This window comes from Priapulus caudatus, unplaced genomic scaffold, assembly GCF_000485595.1.
Source record: "Priapulus caudatus unplaced genomic scaffold, Priapulus_caudatus-5.0.1 Scaffold577, whole genome shotgun sequence".
NCBI classification, from domain to species: Eukaryota; Metazoa; Priapulida; class Priapulimorpha; order Priapulimorphida; family Priapulidae; genus Priapulus; species Priapulus caudatus.
The window spans coordinates 58,649-75,324 of NW_014577638.1; the positions used below are offsets into that span (position 1 = coordinate 58,649).

General features: G+C 42.5%; 2 protein-coding genes across 2 annotated transcripts in view; both read left to right on the plus strand.

The window, feature by feature from the left end:
* LOC106811799 overlaps positions 1–4,953 on the plus strand; it is a 9,111-nt gene extending 4,158 nt beyond the window's left edge. The window contains exons 4-6 of the mRNA XM_014815519.1: positions 1,850–2,069; positions 2,460–2,642; positions 4,690–4,953. Coding sequence (XP_014671005.1) covers positions 1,850–2,069; positions 2,460–2,642; positions 4,690–4,953 — 667 coding nt within the window. The remainder of the gene's footprint in view (positions 1–1,849; positions 2,070–2,459; positions 2,643–4,689) is intronic.
* Positions 4,954–5,140: 187 nt separating this feature from the next.
* On the plus strand, positions 5,141–12,695 carry LOC106811809 (probable methyltransferase TARBP1). The gene is made up of 8 exons (XM_014815528.1): positions 5,141–5,434; positions 5,798–6,072; positions 6,403–6,484; positions 7,876–8,059; positions 8,570–8,761; positions 9,418–9,542; positions 10,234–10,370; positions 12,082–12,695. The coding sequence occupies exons 1-8, from the start codon at positions 5,150–5,152 to the stop codon at positions 12,245–12,247; spliced, it is 1,446 nt and encodes a 481-aa protein (XP_014671014.1). The 5' UTR covers positions 5,141–5,149; the 3' UTR covers positions 12,248–12,695.
* The last annotated feature ends 3,981 nt before the right edge of the window (positions 12,696–16,676 follow it).

The following is a 16,676-nucleotide window of genomic DNA, read 5'->3' on the forward strand; positions in this document are numbered from 1 at the left end:
GTACATTTGTGCCTACTTCTATCTGGCGCTGTCCCTTACTCCATTAATAATAAAAATTAATACTTGTTGGTTTTATTTTTTATTTTATGTCAAGTATTAATTATTATTTATAAATTTACTTATTTACTTATTTATTTATTTATTTACTATCTTTTATATATATTATATTTTTATATTTATAAGAAGCCACGCCTACGGCGAAGCAGGTGTTATGATCATCGACCGCAAAATATTTTCATATGCATCACGGGATTTAAAATTTGGAACCAAGTTTTTGATTTGAGGAATGATGATCACACAAATGCTTTAGGATGGCATACAAACAAGAGCCGTATGTGCTCTTAACGTATTTTTCACATACAAAACATAATCTAATATTCGCCTGGCTAGCAGTTTATAGGAGCAAGCCTTTTGCTATGCGCCCAGGAAATCATAAGTACACGAAGGCCACCGCCAACACAATTTTAAATAAATTTTTTGTTATCAAATGATGAATTTTTCCCAATGAATGATTTTACAAAAAATTAAATTTTATTTTACAGTGTAACATATATATAATATATATATATACTCTATTTATAGTTATATATATAAAACATACTAATTAACATATATAACACACACCACACACAACCACCCACAACACACACTACACACACACCACACACACACACACACACAAACTCACACACACACCACACTCGCTCGCGCAGTGTCGTTCAGAAGGCGAGCGCTCGCGAGCGCTCGCGAGCGTTCGGTCTCCTGAACACGCCTCTGGTAACATTAACTGCGTGTCGTGTTTTGTACCCGATTGTAACCATCATTTTGAGAGTCATTATTGCAGTTTTTATAGATTTCCAAAGGATGAAAGTGAAAAGCAACGAAAAAAATAAAAATAATAAAAACAAATTTTTTTTTAATTCATTAAATATTGTAAGATCGACTTGCTACCGATGCTTTACCGCTGTCTGCAGCGCACACACTCGTGTTTTACGTACGCACAACATTTTCACGCAGTTAATGTTATGGAGCCAGTGGCTTGTGTAGAACCAGCCCGTACGTTGTCTTGCCAACGTGACGTCACACTTTGGTACTCGATACACTCTAAATTATGTCCTCAAAATAATATAGTTATTATTTTGAATTTAATTATTCACATAGATTCTAGATAGAACATTACGATGTCTATGATCCATCACCTGCTAGATTACGACGTCTGCGACATTCTAATCGTTCGACCTTGCGTTGTTGGCAGCATGCCAGCTCATTGCGAGATTCGGGCGAGCACAGGAGCGGAGTGTTCAACGTTCTCGTACGTCACTGCTGCGCCGTGTGGCACACCGACGCACGATCCATGCAGCGCCCCCTGCTGCCGGTCGACGCGCGACCCGTGCAGCGCCCCCTGCCGACGGACGAGGGAGCCATGCCACCGCAGCGCCCCCTGCCGACGGACGAGGGAGCCGTGGAGCGACAGCTCCCCCTGCTGGTGGACGCGTGTATGTACGGTCCCGTGCATAAGAAGGATCTGCGGGTGGAGAGCGAGGCGGCGCGGTGCGTGCGCGGCTGGGGCTCTCGCTACCCCCGCGAGCGGGCTCACGACCGGTCGCCACGGCGATGACGACGACGCCCGCTCACGCGTCATGGCGGCCGGCGTCATGATCTCGTTGCCGCCTCCCGCGGCGCGTCGCGCGTTTGCCGAGTTAATGCGACGCGACGACGCCGTCGCGAGAACACACGAACGGCACTTCGCGAATTCCGCCGCTTATATAGACTAGTGAATTATATAATTAATAGTTAATAATAATGAATTAATAATGAAAAGCTAAACCGTAGTTTTTCCGTGAGACAGCATGAGCCACGCTGAGCGAGGGAGGTTAGTGTCACTCTACACAGAAGCCAAGTGGACGTGCATCAGGTTTGCTCTCACACACTGTTGCTGCGGCAATGACGATGACACATCGTGGGATCCGGCGGTGGTCGTCCTGCAACGATGTGTCGACGGTCTAAGCACGGCGTCAGGCATGGCGATCGTATCACTGCTGAGGGTCACGGAAGTTCTGATGCACAGGGTATAAACCTTTTGAAATGTTGATTATGTACAGACAGACCTTTGTTAGTTTTTGACAGACCTCTATGTAATGCCATGAACCCTGTATACATGATAATGATACATGTTCGTGATAACAGACATCTGTCAACACTTTTGCCATTTTCCTTGAGTTATATGCAGGTATGACTGCATATTCCCTTATATGCAGGTTTGACTGTATATAAATTGAAAAACGAGGAAAAAGTGTAAAGTTATAGTGGTTTAGTAGAGTGTATGAATCTGAGCAAATGAGTGTGAAGTTCCTGGTCGTATGTCAGATGTAATCAACTTATACATAATTTCGCATATATGTATCATTAAAAATTTATTTTCAAGCTCAAACAATTTGCGCTCGTCGATTATAATCTAGGTTGATCTCAGCGGCGGAGTAGTAATTGAGGTGGTGACAGCAGCGTGGAACACAGTGCAGGATCAGTGGAGGAACCATGCGTGCTTCTGGAAAATTCTGGAAGCTGCAGTGCCAGTAGTGTTCCACGAGAAATTTATGAGGAGTCCAGACGTGCCTTCTACAATACTGGAGACATTTAACAAGGTATAGCTTTGAAGCACCGGTGGTAGTTATAATAAGTTTGTCTACCCCCTGAAAATATGTATGTATGTGAAGTTCGAATTGATTACTTGCTAGAATATAACATTAAATTCCCTCATAATATATTTTGCAAGAGTTTTGCAGCAAAATTAATCTTAAACTTACTATTGCGAGATTTTTGCTCAGAAAAACTAAATATAGCAGAATATAGTCTCACCTGACAGTGGAAATATCACTGATTACACCAACATTAAAAACACTAAGATTTTATGCAGTAATTATAGCATAGAAAAATGGATTTGACCACATCATACCAGCAATAAATTTTATCGTATGCCGACTCTCAAAATCACAAATGGCGCCTTCAAACCAAGTGCATAATTAAAACAAAAGGGTGTGCAATTCTGTGTGGTAAATATTGAGTTTTTATGTCAATAATTCAGAGCACTTTCTGTCATTGTCATTCCCGTGTTACTATCTGACTGGTAATCCACAAGCTTCTCTAATAACAGACTTTACGCGGCATTAGTACTACACTGCTGTTACGCTAGTATGAACGTCTGTGTATGAACGTCTCTGACCTGATTTCTGCGGTGCGACTATGTGCATTACTGCACCGTGATAGATGTCTCGCCCTACCGTGAGAAAGTCCGAGAGATGGCAACGGTAAACATAAACAGAACGCAAAATTGTAATCGTGCATGATTTGGTGAAAACGAAGGTTCTAAGACATTTTAATCTTACTCTAGACAATTGCTGTTACTCAAGCAATAACGGTAGGTATCATGAAAGTGGGGAAAACACTGGAAAAATCTCGCAATATAGTTACTTTAATATTAATTTTAACACTAACTTTTTCTCCTAATTGTTGAAAGAATTTTAATTCTTAAAGCTATTTAGGAAATTTGCTATGATTTTTAATTCTATTAATTTTTACATTTCTGTCAAAGGTATAAAAGGAAAGTTTCACACTGAGGCTAATGTTAGGACTTTCTCAACTTTGTTTCCTACACACAGGGCCCCTGAACTCTGTGCCTATAGAGTACCGAAGTGATGACGTCACGGTGGTATGACAACGAACCTACTGGTTCTACACAATCATATGCTCTGCTGCGTGTTCAGGAGAGCGAGCGCTCGATGCGAACGCTCGATGAACGAACGCAGCGCCTCCTGAACGATACACGAGCGCTCGCTGTGCGCTCGCTGTGCGCTCGCTTGATCAAAGATGGCGGCCCCCATGAAGGGTTACTCAGCAGATTTTAATTGCGAGAGAACAAGTACTGTTAAACGAATTAGCAGACGAAATTGATACAAATTGAATTTAGAAGTAAATGAATGAATGAAAAGTGAAATAAAGTTGAAATAGATTGCAAATTGACGTCAGAAATGTTAGATTCGCATTCGCCAGATTTTTCGTCGCCATCTTGTAAACAACTCGTGCGCTTGAAGCGAACAGCTTTTCAAACTTGCGCGCAAACGCTCGCTCGCGCTCGCTCGCGCAGTGTCGTTCGAAGGCGAGCGCTGCGAGCGCTCCGCGAGCGTTCGGTCTCCTGAACACGCGCTCTGGTAACATTAACTGCGTGTCGTGTTTTGTACCCGATTGTAACCATCATTTTGAAGAGTCATTATTGCAGTTTTTATAGAATTTCCAAGGATGAAAGTGAAAAGCAACGAAAAAAAATAAAAATAATAAAAACAAATTTTTTTTTAATTCATTAAATATTGTAAGATCGACTTGCTACCGATGCTTTACCGCTGTCTGCAGCGCACACACTCGTGTTTTACGTACGCACAACATTTTCACGCAGTTAATGTTATGGAGCCAGTGCTTGTGTAGAACCAGCCGCGTACGTTGTCTTGCCAACGTGACGTCACACTTTGGTACTCGGATACACTCTAAATTATGTCCTCAAAATAATATAGTTATTTATTGTTGAATTTAATTATTCACATAGATTCTAGATAGAACATTACGATGTCTATGATCCATCACCTGCTAGATTACGACGTCTGCGACATTTCTAATCGTTCGACCTTGCGTTGTTGGCAGCATGCCAGCTCATTGCGAGATTCGGGCGAGCACAGGAGCGGAGTGTTCAACGTTCTCGTACGTCACTGCTGCGCCGTGTGGCACACCGACGCACGATCCATGCAGCGCCGCCCTGCTGCCGGTCCGACGCGCGACCCGTGCAGCGCCCCTGCCGGCGGACGAGGGAGCCATGCCCCGCAGCAGCCCCTGTCGACGGACGAGGGAGCTGTGGAGCGACAGCTCCCCCTGCTGGTGCGACGGCGTGATGTACGGTCCCGTGCATAAGAAGGATCTGCGGTGGAGAGCGAGGCGGCGCGGTGCGTGCGCGCGCTGGGGCGCTCGCTGCCCCGCGAACGCGCTCAATACCGTGTGCGCGCACGGCGGATGACGACAACGCCGGGGGGGGCGCACGCGTCATGGCGGGCCGGCGTCATGATTCTCGTTGCCGCCTCCCGCGGCGCGTCGCGCGTTTGCCGAGTTAATGCAACGCGACGTCCACCGTCGCGAGAACACACGAACGTCACTTCGCGAATTCCGCCGCGCACCGTGCAAGCAGCGTGCGTGGCAGGTGGCGCTGCTGCTGGAGCCGACCTTTGACCTTGGGGAGGAGGAGGGGTCAAGGTCGGAGGTGTTGGGCGTCGGGTGTTGGGGGGCGCTGGTGAAGGACAAGCAGCCGTCGGTGAGGTGCATGATAGAGTGGGTGGCGACGCGACTGCTGTACAGACACCCGGAGTGCTGCTGTGAGATGTGGAGCGCCATCAAAGATGTGAGTAGAATACATAGTGTATGTATATATGATGATATATATATATAGTTAGGTGATGATATATATATATATATATATATATATATATATATACAAATGCTTGTATAGTGTAAATATATAGTGTATGTGTGCATGCATGCATGAATACCATACACTCACTTGTGTTCTATATACAGTATAATTGAAATTAGTTCGATTCTGGCTTGCCACTAATGACCGTAAAGCGAGGACGATTAGTAACAATCAACTTGTACATCAAATTTTAGATTCAGTTGTGTTTCGTAAAATTGCATTGACGTGTAATTTCGTGATTCTTCAACGTGCATGTAATTAAAAGTACGTTTTAATGATTATATTTGACAGAATTCTGAGCAAAGGACTGGCAGCATATGTTCTCTCTTTGCCATCTGCACGCATCTATGCAAGCTCTACGAGGGAAGAAGACTGGAGGAATTCATGGAGTCGATGCTTGTAGAAATCCTTCCATGGACCATGATGCAGCATTTCTCTGTGCGCACTTATGCCCAGGTGGCTCTGTGTACGGTGTGGACGGTTGCCAGGCAACAGAACATGTTGGATTTCTGCGAACGTCATGCACTGTTAGAAGGATGCTTCAACCAGGTTGCCACAGTTGAGAGGTGTGTAGAGAGAAATATAGTGATGTCACAAGTTATGCTGATTGATCGAGTCTCTCACATATATCAGAACTGTTACTAACGTCATGTAGTGCCATATAATTATTTAAAATAAATAAGGTTTTTAGTTGTGATAATAATCAGTAAAAGTCTCAGTAGTAATAATTATTACATGTATGCATTTATGTATTTAGCAATTGGCAAAGAAGTTGACAACACAAATACATACGTATACCGGTACATATATATCAGTAGTTAATGAAGACAAATAAGTTTGTCTTCATTAACTCCTGATATATATATTATATATTAGTTCATATTTTTTATTTACAGCAATTCTACTAAAAGTGTGAAGAAACTCATGGAATCCTTCTGGTTTTCTGATTTCCATCCAATCGCAGACTATAGTATTGAGGTAAGAAATAACCTAGGTTTGGTTTTACTATATATCACCAAAGTTACCATAACCAAGTATATAGTAAAAACAATTTCAGTATATTTAGCTCATCTGACATAGTCAGATGCAGCTTGTAGAATCGCATGAGCGTGCGTCCGTGCGTCCGGCTGTGCGTGCGTCCGGCCGTGCGTGCGTCCGTCAACAGTTGGGCACAAATCTAAACCGCTCGACGTACGGTCACGATATTCGGGACATGGGGGGGTAATCCGAAAACGAGTTGGGGTGTCGAGGCTGGGTGTCAAAGGTCAAAGGTCAAGAGGTGTAAAAGAAGGGGGAACATTCCCTCCTTAACTTAAGGTATAGGGAGGAAATGCAGAATTGCGGCACAAATCTAAACGGCTCGACTTAGGCTCGTGATAGTCAGTGTATAGCATCATGGTGGGAAAGGCCATCACTGTGCCGAAATTGGAGGTCACAGGTCAAAGGTCAATGGGGCACAGGGCAGATTTTAGACATTTTCTGAGGACATGGTCTGACGGAGCGATTGAAAAACTTTTTTGTTTCAGCGGTGACCTAGCATTTTTATGGCTTTATTGAAAGGACCATGAAATGTACTTTCTGCTGACATGCGAAGAGTAAGTGTCGGATAACCTTTTGACCCTCAAGAGGAGGGTTAAACATTGATTTGTTGACTGTAAACAAAGGACTGAACTGCTTTTGCTATTATTAGAGCCCATACGTGTGTGAATGTGAGGCTACAGTTGCACAGTTTAATTGCAAAGGCAAATGTTTGTTGAACAAGGTTTACGCTCCTTAAATCATATTATTTTCTAAAGCAGTCTGTCTATAGCACCCTGAAGGCTGAATCAGTGAATGTTCGCGTGGGTAGGCAAAAACACGGGGCAGCCCATGGCTGGCACGCTTCTAATCATAATTGTTGCCTGCCAACCTGCAATGCACATGTGTCTGCAATGCATAGAGATTAGGTGGGTGCGAAAGTGTAGCTGATATATTTGTTCCAATTGGCTACGAAAGTCAAACAACAATAAAGAAGACTTATGTATAAGACGTCTTGCTATGCACAAATAAATTTATCAGCAGAACACCAGACACCAGATGAGCCCTGTCGCACTGCGGCACTTGTTTATGTGTGGTGTGCAATACTTATGACAACACATTACAATCTGACGCAGGTGGATGATATTTATTCATTATGGAACGTGTCCTATATTTGCATGCAGTAGAATCATCTTTGGTATAAAGTATTCGTGGTTCACAGAATAATTTGGTTGAGCTTATATAATCATATTTGCTTCCATATGTTAAGAATTTGTAGTATGTATGTATGTAATATATGTATGTATGTATGTATGTAAAATTCTACTTTTTATCTTATGTGTTATATATAGGTGATTTTCTATATATTGCCGTGGCTATGTCTGCTAGCCCAGGATGAATGGATCCACCCAGACCTGTTTGCTGACATAAATGGACTCACATGGCTCAGAGGAAATCATTCAGGGGATCTGCAACTATATAGCCCTGACAGTAAACTAAGGACAGCGAAACCTGGAGACTGGAGAACGAAACTAGGTTACTAGTAATTAGTGTTTACTTAGCATTAGTGATCGAGCCGTGTTTGTATTCATCAGCGTACTAGTTTGCTAGCTACTGCATGTTTTGAGCAAACACATACTTTCACTCAGTTTTAAATTATGTTATATATATATATATATATGTATTATGGGATCATAATACTACTATATACTTACATTTACGTAGAGCCATATATTTATGGAGATATATGTACATATCTTTGTAGCAATATGACATATGCATGTATCTCCACCCTGTCCCTCTCTGTCTCTGTCTCTGTCTCTGTCTCTGTCTCTGTCTCTGTCTCTCTCTCTCACACTCTCAGCTCTTCCTCTCTTCCCCCCTCTCTCTCTCACTCTCTGTCTCTCTCTATTTCTCTCTCTCTTTCTCTCTCTCTCTCTTTCTCTTTCTGTCTACCCCCCTCTCTCGCTCTCATCTCTTCCCCCCTCTCTCTCTCTCTCTCATCTCTTCCTCTCTTATCTCTCTCATCTGTCTCTATGCACACAGGCGAGGGTGCGAGAGCCAGTGAGCCGGTCTCGGTCTCGGACCTCGAGGGAAACGTGCAGAAGAAGCTGATTCCGTGGCGCAGCCTGATGCCGGATCACACGGAGGCTGACGTCACGTATAAACGACAGAGCGGCGCGCAGGGCGGGCTGGTGCTGGTCGCTTCACTCATTGACAAGCCCACGAACCTCGGAGGTACAGTTAGAGAACACGCACGCACGCACACACACATGCACACACACACGCACACATGCACGCACGCACGCACGCACGCACACACACCTGTACATGCATACACACATACACACACGCACACACGCACACGCATACACACATACACGCACACGCACACGCACATACACGCGTACACGCACACGCACACGCACACGCGCGCGCACACACACATCTCATATTGCATTCTGACAAGTCATTTTAAACAAACAAGACAGTAAGTTTTTGAGAATACGAGAATCAAAAGATTAAATAGATAAATGTGTAATGAGCTTGATGACTATAGTTGCTCAATAAATTACCTTTTTGTAAGGATATGCCAGATATGTCACATTGCATTCAGTTACTTAACACCTGTAACATTGGATTTCCCTGGTCATCAATTATATATATATATGTGTATGCCTGCGTGCGTGCGTATTTGTACACGTTCCTTCATGCGTGTGTACATGTGTGCGTACATGAGCATGTGTGAAAGTGCATGCATGCGTGTGTGCACGTGGTAACATGTGTGCGTGCACATGCAAATGTGCTCGTGTGTTCGTATTGATATATATGACTAAACTGCAATATTACAATGCTACATATTCACAGACCATGTAATCAGATTTCTTTTTTAGGTTTATGTAGAACGTGTGAGATATTCGGGGTGTCAGAGTACGTCGTTGGAAACATGAAATACGTAGAAGATCCTCGTTTCAAGAGCCTGAGTGTAACTGCAGAGAAGTGGATTCCAATCACAGAGGTACCAACAGATCGATGGTTCACAATTCAGAAACTGGTGTTTTATGTAGACTGGTTACAAGCCATTGTCTGTGTCATTGTCCATGTCATTGTCCATGTCACTGTCCATCCATGTTATCATCCATGTCATTGTCCATGGCATTGTCCTTGTTATCGTCCATGTCATTGTCTGGGTCATTGTCAATGTCATCGTCTGTGTAATTTCCCATGGCATTCTCACATGTATACGTTTATGTTGTGTATCTTAGTCTCATACTTGCTGTGTATTTACCCTGTAATCCAGAGAGATAGCAAAGTGAGTGATTCTTGATGATATCACTATATAGGCTATTATGTCGTTGGCTTGTATAAACAAACGTCCATATACATAGATATACAAACGTGCACAAGTTAAATAAAATAATCTTACTTAAATATTAGCCATATTTTACTTCATAGCCGAATATTCTTAATTATTTACTTATCTTATCTTTGTTGAGATATATATATATTTACCTATGACATTTTCAATCAGTCCCAGGTAAAATATGACTATAAAATGAATATGACTATAAATATGACTATATATATAGATGGATTTTTTAACATCATCAGTACAATAATTAAATAAATATATTTAAATATGCGTGCGTCGGTGTGTGCGTGTGTCCGTGCGTGTGTATGTAATAAGCATTATTGTGTGTGTACTGCAGGTGCGCGTGCATGAGCTGGAGGCGTTCCTACAGCGCATGAGGAGGGAAGGGTACGCGCTCGTGGGAGCGGAGCAGACTGCCAGCAGCACCTCTCTCTGTGACTTCTCCTTCCCGGCAAAGACACTTGTCCTGCTAGGGTGAGCCTCGAATTAAACAACGATGTCTCATTGTCACGATGTCAGTAATGTCACGATGTCAGTAATGCCACGATGTCAGTAATGTCACGATGTCAGTAATGTCACGATGTCAGTAATGTCACGATGTCAGTAATGTCACGATGTCAGTAATGTCACGATGTCAGTAATGTCACGATGTCAAAACTGATAACTTCAGTCAGCTTTGAGAAAGCCTCCTGATAGGAGGCGAAACGTCAGCAGTACGTTTTGATCAACACGGTTGAGTAAAAATTAACCAAGATAGCTTTATTATCTACCAACCGAATGAACTTATTTAATGAGTAACGATGTCTCGTGTTTTATCACACGTCTGAGCACGTGCCGACTTTCCCTGCTCGACAGCAGGCGTCTGTGGTGAAGTTAATATATCTAGGAACACTCGCAAGTTGTTATGTCCACCGAAATGTACTTCTTCATATTAAATGCTCGTTCTTCTGCTCATTCTTCCCGGATGATGATGATGTTGTTAGATACGTAGCAAAGTTGTTAGCAGGATGGTATTCCAATGTAGTTGGATCATCTATACTTACATAATCCATACAATATCTATACATATATACATATACATACATAACACACATCTCTGCATAACGTGTATGTATAGTATTTATGAATGTATCAGAGGTGGATTATGTCTTACAAGCTTACTCTTGCTATATATCGTATATTGTATATTTTATTGTTTTCGATATACATATATTGATTTTATGTAGACATTTTTGTGGTAGGTGTTTAGAGCAGCGTGGCAATGTGCTGTGGGTATGTAGGAGCATGAACGTATACATACAACGTCAGGTATATGACTCAATGTTATTGCATATATGTATGCAATCCGGTATACTTCTAATTAAATAGCATATAAATTTGCTGTAGGTGGGGGCTGGGGATCATAGCAGGGACGAATTAATCACGATAGTCGAATATAGCTCTTCGGCATTTAGAGTTCATGTTGAGTTTACCTTCTCGTTTCGTTTCATCGAGAACTTATTGTAATCCAAATTACTTTTCGTGTGCGGCGGACGCAAAGCCTGGATCAAACAATATCGAAAAATGTTACCGTGGTCATGTCGAAATAATTACGTTGAGAGACTTTCAATGTACTTCTCTTGCAATCCTCACACAACATGAAACTAGAGAACGCGCCTCAGATACACGTCTCAAACACCACGATCGCTCGCACACGTCGCTGTCGATTCTCCCTCACTCTCGGATTTCAAGTTCGGAGACATCGAAACAATACTGGATTTCCCTTCTCAATTCTCTTCTAACCACATAGATCCAAAAATGACGTTTCTCTATTTACCATGGCCTGGACTAGCTAACCCCCCTGGTGTATATATTCGTGCATTCATTGAGGAGAAATCCCTTCACTAAACCATGTTTACTCCATTTTCCTTGTAGAAAACGATTTATATTTGTAATTTATAAGATATTTTATGGTCGTTCAATATGTAATGTAAATGTGTATAGGTGTCTGTAAATATTACATAGTTTTACAAATATATTATTATTATTACTGCTGCTGCTGCTACTGCTGCTGCTACTACTCCTGCTGCTGCTGCTGCTGCTGGTGCTACTGCTACTACTGCGGCTGCTACTGCTACTACCGCTACTATTATTATTATCACCATCATTATAATCATAATTATTATTATTGATGTTGTTGTTGCAGTAATGAGAAGGAGGGGATCCCCGTGAAGCTGATACAGCTACTGGACGCGTGTGTGGAGGTGCCACAGTGGGGCGTAGTCCGCTCGCTCAACGTACACGTGAGTGGCGCCCTCTTCGTCTGGGAGTACACGCGGCAGCACCCGCCGGTGACGACGACGACGGGGTGAGGGCGAGGAGGCGAGAGCGGAGTCTACGTTACTCTCTCTCTCTCTCTCTACAGCTATTACCCGGGAGAGTGGGAGAAGGAAGAGGTATTTATACACTGCCATAACACCTGGTGTGTGCGTGTGTATGTGAGTGTAGGATATTGTCAGCTGTGAACATATTAGGTCTACTCACACACACAGGCACGAACGCTCACACACGCCCATACGCATGCAGGCGCGCACACACGTGTTTGCTCTGCGTGGTTAGCGCTATAGACGTATGTATGAACAAGGAATAGCTTGCGTTGAGTGATGCATCAGTAGTGCCAGGAGTGTCATAATGTAGACATATAGCTATATAGTCTATATCATGACACTCCTGCTAGTATCTGTGACCACATATACACTCTCGTATCTGTATAGACGCATTCATCGTACTATCTACAGTAAATGAGCTCATACTGATAGCATCCCGTGAGAGTGTGGGAGGGTGAGGAGGAGGCGGAGGAGAGGGAGGGTGAGGAGGAGGCAGAGGAGAGGGAGGGTGAGGAGGAGGCAGAGGAGAGGGAGGGTGAGGAGGAGGCAGAGGAGAGGGAGGGTGAGGAGGAGGAGGAGGCGGAGGCGGAGGCGGATCCATGACAGGTGATTGCTGCATCGTGTCTGCCTCCCAAACGTCTGCATTAAACACGGCAGAGTAATCGCAACCATGATGCCAACATGACGGTTCGCAGGCAGTGCATGAAGCTGTCGAGGACGTACGGCAATGAGTATGGCTGAGGTTAGGGTTAGGGTTCTATAACCCATGTCAGTGGTCACCTCTATAGAATGGACACCTGTCTATAAAGGACACCTCTATAGAAAGGACACCTCTATAGAACAGACACCTGTTTATAAATGACACTTTTGTTGATGTCCGTTTAGTGGCAGTTATACGATGAAACCGTCTCTATAAATCTGACAACTGTCTGTGAAGGATTTTTTTTTGGTTTATCACCTGAGCGACCCTGACATTCAGGTTTGACTGCTGCATGTAGATATTTGATAACCAAGAGAACGTCATTGTATCAGTAAAGCTGCTGTGTGAGGTCAGACGATTTTCGGCCTCGTTTGGCGGTGGCTGTGACTGTGTGTACCTGTATGTGACCCTGCGTAAAACTCATACATGCGTCACTGTAAATATAGAATGTTTGCAAGCAGTAATGTGTGCTTATTGCGGCGCAGCCTTCTGTCAAGGCAAACATAGTAAACGTGGCAGCGCGTGTGTTTTATAGGTACATGCCACTTACACGTTCACCTGTTAATATTATTATATATCAGTAAAAAATCTTTACAGTGATGCAGCTTGCTCTTTCTCTCTCTCTCTATCTATTCGAGTTCGGTGTCATTTTAGAAAAAGAAACGTAGTGAATTTTTACTAGTACATGAAACTAAACACATGTAATAACCTTTTGAATTGTAATAATATTATATAAACTTTTTATATTATAATATTATATTAATAAATGTTACAAACGCATACATATCTTATACAATTTTGCTTACCTATAACTAACATGAACTCTGTAGGCCTGGTTGAGTTTGCTAATGCTGAAATAAGAACCTATTATTTCTCATGCTTAACAACTCTCGTAATATGAAATAAGCTGCCAACTTAATGTTATAACCAACGCAAAGCATTTGCAGAATTCACCAGTCGTGTAAATCCATCAAGATAAAACACGACGCCTTACACATAAAATGCAAAAATACGGCGTATAACATCACAGTTATGAAAATCACACAACGTATAAGAACACATTTGCAAAGTGAAGTGAAGAAACTATGCTCACATACATAACAACATGTTGGAAAATCGTTGGATATCTGTAAAAACCGGGTTTTTCCAACACCGTAACCTCAAAGATGGATGACCGCTACACTGGCAACACAGATCGCGCTTCCCTATGTAAAGAATATCGGGCGAAACAAACTATATCACAGCTAGAGAAGTACAGGCCCTATCCAGGCAGACTATCAAGAAACATCTCTCTCTCTCTCTCTCGCTTCCTATCTCTCTCTCTCTCTCTCTCTCTCTCTCTCTCTCTCTCTCTCTCTCTCTCTCTCTCTCTAGGATGTTACCATTCACAAGTTTCTCAGCAGTCTAATATCAGCACCATTTTGCTACAAATATCTAAGCACCGAAAGTTATCTAATTTTGTTTCTGTAAGACACGTTTGCCATACAACCGTACCAGCAATGATGACGGGATGCATACTGGCCTAACCTTCCTAATACTAGACCGCCCTCTCAACACGCTAGAAACTCTGCAACGATGTGTACAAAAGCTATGCACATTGGATCAATGAAGAAGGTCTAATTAACTTGCTTCTAAGCTCATCCTACAGGCCTCAGCAGTGTGAGCATTCAATGGCACTCTGATCCCCCAATTCCCATGTCAATTAATTAATGGCTAAACCTTCATTCACAGTTATATATTATTCTACAAAAGGAAATGTGATGAATTCATACCGAGGAATGCAAGCACATGGACTCGTGAGCCTTTACAATATCACAACAATGATCATTGCATGTAACGTTAAATTGTGCGTATCTATAAGCAACATACAAGTTACATGACAAATTGTAACTTTTACGCACAGTTATGTAGTTGTAAGTTGATACAATCTGTCACTTGTTAGTATTGGAAGGCTGGCTACTTCTGCAGAATTAGTCTCTTCATCAGGCTTGAACGCTATAGAAAAATACTATTCTGGACGTCTTAACATTGCATGGAAGCAGCCTGAAATTCGTCGTACCTGCCACTATATGTATGGACGGAGGTTCAAAAACTACATACAAAGTTTTCTATCGGTTGCAAATATTAGAAAATTATATGGTGCAAAGTTCATCTTGAGTTATTCTATCACAGATTCTATGAGCTTTAGTAGACCATATTATACATATATATGCTTATAATATTTACATACAGGGTGTCCCCCAAGTTATAAATTGAAAATTGACTAATGATAATCCACATTTACAAACAAATCACCATCGTTATTTATTTCAATATATACAAAATGCCTAGGAACCACAAGCTGCACATTCTCTCCTCTCTCTCTCTCTCTCTCTCTCTCTCTCTCCTCTTTCTCTCTCTCTCACACGCACACCGCACGCGCTGGACGGGCGCTACGCGGCGCACACACACACACACACACACACACACACACACACACTTGTTATCTCTCACGTTTAAACGCTCTGTTTTTCTTTGCTTCCCCTCTGCTCCGCTCTCCCTCTTTCTTCTTTTACATACGTTCTCTCTAGATATCGTTCCCCCTCTCTCTTTTCCTATTAATCGATATGTTGGGGTTAACACATTAGCACGGTTTTCTGTTATTGCATTACGAGGGAATTCGTGGTTAATTTTCAGTGTGGAGAGACTATAGATCTGTAATCTTGCCTGTTGTTTGCTTCTTACTCACTCAGATGCCTGTCATACCTTCCCATTGAGAGATTCACCACCTTCAATTCCTTCTTTCCTGCAAACAAAGCGGTAAGAGAAAGTAAGTAAAAAAACTCGTGAATACATGCCGGCTCGTTTAAGAAGGAAGCCATAGTGATTGGTGCAGACACTGACCCATTAGCTTCCGAGTAATACACAACGTGTTTTCTGTAACCACCTAAAATCTAATTTCCTACGCAAACGTGGCACGTAACCCCTGAAGCTGTAAGGAAGAAAGGGACCCCCACCCCCATCAGGGCAATGAATCTTCAATGTCACGAAGGCATGGTCAGAACATGGAATAAGGAAGAAAACACTCGGTAAAATCAAATCAAGAGTTGATCACACTGCATAATCGGGAGGTGATATATAAGGAGGTAAGGAACCTCACGTGCTCTCTACTCTACTGCTAGTTAGAGTTGATATATTGTGACCAAACCCTGAAGCTCGTAAACACAGACAGATAGATCACAATCAGTGTCACCAACACAGTCTTCAATACGATGAAGGCAGTCAGAACCCGGAATAACCAGGAAATACTGGGGAAATAAAATAAACCAGGAATTACTGGGGAAATAAAATAAACCAGGAATTACTGGGGAAATAAACCAGGAATAATTGGGGAAATAAACCAGGAATAACTTGGGAAATAAAAAAGAAATTACTGGGGAAATAAACTTGGAATTACCGGGGAAATAAACCTGGAATAACTGGGGAAATAAACCTGGAATTACCGAGGAAATAAACCAGGAATAACTGCGGAAATAAACCTGGAATTACCGGGGAAATAAACCAGGAATAACTGGGGAAATAAACCTGGAATTACTGGGGAAATAAACCTGGAATAACTGGGGAAATAAACCTGGAATTACCGGGAAAATAAACCTGGAATAACTGGGGAAATAAACCTGGAATTACTGGGGAAATAAACCTGGAATAACTGGGGAAATAAACCTGGAATTACCG